The sequence below is a fragment of the Alosa pseudoharengus genome, unplaced genomic scaffold (assembly GCF_046254945.1).
Source record: "Alosa pseudoharengus isolate Yale_2024_CS ecotype anadromous, Long Island Sound unplaced genomic scaffold, YU_APseudo_1.1 YU_APseudo_1.1_scf_1, whole genome shotgun sequence".
NCBI classification, from domain to species: Eukaryota; Metazoa; Chordata; class Actinopteri; order Clupeiformes; family Clupeidae; genus Alosa; species Alosa pseudoharengus.
This window is the reverse complement of record NW_027468564.1, coordinates 55,137,660-55,142,659: the sequence shown is the minus strand read 5'-3', so window position 1 is coordinate 55,142,659 and position 5,000 is coordinate 55,137,660. Positions and strand designations below refer to the sequence as shown.

The 5,000-nt window shown below is 50.7% G+C and overlaps 1 protein-coding gene across 3 annotated transcripts in view; it reads right to left on the bottom strand.

The window, feature by feature from the left end:
• Positions 1–4,941, bottom strand: part of socs7 (suppressor of cytokine signaling 7) — a 10,454-nt gene extending 5,513 nt beyond the window's left edge. Inside the window, exons 1-4 of one of the 3 annotated variants that reach the window (XM_076293396.1) lie at positions 3,107–4,941; positions 2,643–2,707; positions 2,323–2,427; positions 404–535 (exon numbers count right to left, since the gene is read on the bottom strand). In XM_076293396.1, coding sequence (XP_076149511.1) covers positions 404–535; positions 2,323–2,427; positions 2,643–2,707; positions 3,107–4,647 — 1,843 coding nt within the window. In that variant the 5' untranslated portion in view covers positions 4,648–4,941. The remainder of the gene's footprint in view (positions 1–403; positions 536–2,322; positions 2,428–2,642; positions 2,708–3,106) is intronic. The other 2 variants (XM_076293406.1, XM_076293413.1) reach the window with 2 other exon arrangements.
• Between the last annotated feature and the right edge of the window lie 59 nt (positions 4,942–5,000).

The window sequence follows — 5,000 nt, the reverse complement described above, 5'->3', positions numbered from 1 at the left end:
TCAATGTCAACATGAGGAGTGCTTTTGTACTCGCCTCCACCACAGGCCTGTCTTACTGCCCTCCCCAGGCCTGTCTTCCTGCTCCACTACAGGCCTGTCTTACTGCTCCACCTCAGGCCTGTCTTACTGCTCCACCTCAGGCCTATCTTACTGCTCCACTACAGGCCTGTCTTACTGCTCCACTACAGGCCTGTCTTACTGCTCCACCTCAGGCCTGTCTTACTGCTCCACCTCAGGCCTGTCTTACTGTTCCACCTCAGGCCTGTCTTACTGCTCCACTATAGGCCTGTCTTACTGCTCCACTACAGGCCTGTCTTACTGCTCCACTACAGGCCTGTCTTACTGCTCCACTACAGGCCTGTCTTACTGCCCACGCCACGGTGCCTCTGTTGAGGAGTCTTACCATTGAGGCTGAGACTGTGCTGGATGGTGGCGTGGGAGGGAGGAGGAGGAGGAAGAGGCAGGGGGAGAGACTGCAGGGAGGCCCCCACCACACTCACTAGGAAAGGCCCAGGCTGAGGCCCACCTATGTCATCTGGAAACAGAGCAAGGGGTGGGGTGGGGTGGGAGAGAGGAGGAGGAGGGGGTGGGGGACAGCGGTTCAGGGCAGGACAATCCACAGAGGTCTCTCTCTTAGTCCAGGCACACACCACGTCCCGTCAGGTCAACGTTCCGACATGTGACTCGATGTTGAGTCGGACATGGATTCTTTCCAGGAATTTGCCACCAATCAATTTCACGTGAGGTTAGGATTTTAATTGCGGCCAGATCATGCGCCGCATTCGCATCAATTGGTGTTTCGCAAACCACCCAATTGAAAATCCATGTCTCCTCAACGTTGATCTGCGTTCATTGTGCCATGGAAACAATAGTGAATTGATCCTGGGCATGTGCAACATTGAGGAAGGACTGACTTGAATGCATGGTTTGATCGAGCAAGCCATTGGGTAATGGAGGTGAATGCTGGTGAAAATCACTGACAACATTGAAAATGAAAGGCAGCAAATGCAGAAAAGCAGAGACAGATCATTAGCAATAGCAATAGCAATAGCCTGCATCTAGCCTGCGTTCAGACCACTTCTGAGGCCTTCTTACCATATATCTACCCTCAGGTTTCAAGAAGAAGTCTTTGTTTGTTGATTTGCATAGCAGAGGATTGCAGGAGAGTGCAGGTATGTGTTTTGGTTCACAAGCTGCTGTCAAATCTGCACGTGCCCACACACACACACTCACAGTCACTCACTCACTCACATTCACACACACACAAACACACACACAGAGCTTTACTGAGAGGCTTAGCGGGGCTTACAGCAATGGCAAATCACCAGGTGAGCCAACTCCTCAACACACAGATGAAAATAATACACCACAGCATCCTTTGCGTCGTCACAAAATCTCCAAACATTCGCAGGGGAAAACAAAACAGCCACTGCATCCCTGCCTCAACAACAAAAAAAAAGCTGGACACACATACACCCCCATGGTCAATTCACCCTGCTATCCACAATCAGAGTCACAGACACGCCAGACTAAAACCCACTGCTGTCACACGTGCACTTGGCTCGCAAGTGAGAACACAAGATGAGAGAGCTAATCCTCTTTCGTGGTCGACCACATGCTCTTCTCCCCCCCCCCCTCCTCCACCCTCCGCAAGTGCTCAATCTCACACAGTTTATGTGCTCAGTGCCGTCTCTCTCCAACACATCGCAGATTAGGCCATAATCTGATTTTTTAAATGAGCATGCTTCAACTCAATTTCCGGAAAACCCCGACTCCAGCGGAAAAAAATCTGCCCCCGACTGTTGTCAGTCGAAAAGAAAATGTGCATTTAGCTCCTGATTTGTGGCGTGGCGCTGGAGATGTGTATATCATTTGTGCTTTGAGGAGAGAGGATAAAAAAAGAGGAGTTGGAGAGAGAGAGGGAAAGTGTGGAGGAGCAGCAACGGGTTGCCTGGGTTACACCGAGTCTCAATTTGCCATGGCTCCGAATGACTGCATGGAAGTGGGTCGGAGTGAAAACAGATGAAAAGAAAAGAAGAGATAAAAAAGAGGGGGAATAAAGAAAGGCGTGCTGCGATACTAACATACTCTAAGGGGAGATTGACGATAAAGAGAGGCAAGAGTCACAGAAATATCATGTACGTATGTTTAGGTGAGATAAAAGTCAGAATTCACAGAGATAGATAGATAGATAGAAAGAGAGAGAGAGAAAGAGAGGAGACCAGCACGACAAAGGTATGAGATGACAGAGAGCGCATGTGGGTGTGCGGAGGAAGACATGCAGAGAGAAAAGGGAGAAGCGGGGACAGACAGGGACAGTACCTAGGAGACTGAGACTTCGGCGTGGTGGAGGCGGCGGAGTGGGGGGGTGCGGGGAGTTCACCCCTCTCCGAGAGATATCCACGTCCACCAGAGACACCGTCTCCCCTGGAAAAGGTTGCAGTTGGGAAATCAGACATGGATCGCCCACGAAAGAGAGATGCAGAGTGGGAGAAAAAGGCAGCATAGTTAGAGAAGGTTAAAAGACAAAGACAGGAAACGGACACAGAAGGCTCATCTCATAACTCAAAACCCTTTTCCCATTTTGCAGCAAAATGTGTGCTTCCTGGTTCCTTGATATGTTACCAAGCATGTCCCCTTACCTGTGAAAATCGGAGTGAAAGAGGCAGCGGAGAATGTACTTTGGGCCCTGGTCAGTGTGGGCTGGCTGAAAGGACACAACACATTACAGCATGGGCACCCAGTGCACTGTGCAGTTATCATACTGACATGTGCTCCACAGACTTCAATAACATTGATTAGCACACAGGAGGACTGAGCCAGACTGTTGCTGACTACAGACAACACAACAGGAGAGAGTGGTGATACAGAACTGCTGATTCTGTTTTTAGCAAAAAGGATCTCATAAGGCAACCCCTCAAAACGCCTGCAATACACATGACATGTTTATAGAAAATAAAGGCCTAAGGCCTCATATCATTTGGGATTAACAGTCCACATGCCTGCTCATTATTGTGGCTCATTATTGTGGCTAACCCTGAAGTTGAATGTATTCTATTACAGGAGTGAATTAGATTTTCTCAGATGATCCTTCATCATACTGTACCTGCTAGTGTCTTGCTCCCCTCCACTTGCTCTGGACATGTCCATCAAACTGCCAGCTGAAGATATGGAGTAAGTCACCGATGGTCTTTTGTCCAGCAGGTTATTCGATCCACTGCAACTTTTAGTTCTGAAAAGTTTACTCAGGCGAATTTTCAGTGACCCTTTCCTGGACTTCCCGTGTGGTTTTTCATTGCCACCACTTGCCCCACGGCTGACAAGTGTCCGAGGCACACTGACGCTCCTTTCAGACCGGCGCGCGGGGCTCGACTTCTGGCTGGGCCGGTCCTGACAAGATTCACCAGGAGGGGGTCCAGGTGGTGTTGGTGCCTCTTGTGACTCTGTGTCGCTGGGGCTGGCCTGTGGTCTGGGGTTGACACTGTTTTGTAGTAGACAGCACACCTGTGTGTCCCGACAAGCTGCCGAGCAACTCCCCTCGGAGCGCGCCTCTCCCTGTCCCGCGAGCGCCGCGGGGCAGCAACTGAGAGCGAACGCACCTGACATTTTCTCCACCAGGTCTGTTTTCCCTTGCAACATGAAGGCCCTTTCTTTCTCCTGGCTCTCGGAGTCACTGGGTGAGCACGCGCTGATGCCCAGGCCATTCACCTCCTCTGACCCAAGTCCCTCCAGCACCAGTAGCGCATCGCTAGTCTCGGTCGGGTCATCTCCCTGGCCCATTCCAGCAGCTTTTGACCCAAGCACCCTCTGACACGAACAGTGCGGCAGTTCCCCGTCCTTGAACAACAATTCGGAGACCGGAGCCACCCTCAGCTTCCCGAATTTCTTTGCCAGTTCAAACACAGGACCCTCGGGGAACTGCATGTTTGTGTCCGTGGCCGTACATCCCCATTTGGATTCAATCATTGCTAGAGGGGTTGATGCGTCCACCAGAGGTGACCAGTCTTGTTTGTCTGTAATCAAACGATGTCGGTGGCACACTTCACCTTCCTCGTTATCCGAGGCAATTGTGGATGATTTCATCTGGGGAAGCAAAGCCCATCTAGCACACTGCTGAACATCCACACTAACCGTATTGTTGTTGATGCCACTGTTTGAGTCGGCAAACCCGGATGACTGATCATCGCCAACATGAGCCCTTGCTTGATGTTTTTCATCTGAATTGTGTTCCGATATACTGTCATCGTCCCTGGCTATGTTCCGAAAGACCAGCAGCTGAGGCCGCATATTCCCTCTGTGGGCAAACTCGTAACCCTGGGCCTCGGTGGAACCGTGGGGAGGAGGCAGAACAGACATCCCCGGTCTGGTCGCCATCGCTCCAGTGTCAGGTGCCTCCGTTCCGCTGGGTTGCTGAGCATTGTTCAGCGCGGCGAGATGGTTATGCCGAGCGACGTTGGCCGAATGGTTTTGTGAGCATTCAAACCCACCTTTCAAATTAGTATGACCCAAGACCTCTTGCCCGAACCCAGCCACCAGTCCGCCGCCAGACGATAAATTCCCATTTTTATCATCCAAGCGGTCATCCTCGGCCGCGGACACAAGGCGCATCAAGACAAAATCTGGAGACATATCTTGTCCGTTGTTCATTATTATTCCTCAGTTTGCAGAAGGAATTTCCAATATTACGGTTTCACATCGCTTCGTCGGCTGTCTTTACGGCAACATTAGTATAATCCGCTTGCTACCCTTAATACACAATCTGTCTCGAGCCAACATAAATTAAACTATTTAAAGCGTTTTCTCGACATTGTTGATGCGAGTCTGACCGACCACACTTACACACGACGAACAGACAAACGAAATGTCCAGGCTCTTAAATTCGCGACGGCCCACTGGGGTCATATAAAACGCTTCATTTAAGAGAATGGCAGCCTCGCACGTCTCAACTCATACATTACTGCCTCTACAGCATACACCGAGGCCCCACCCGCTCCCTCACT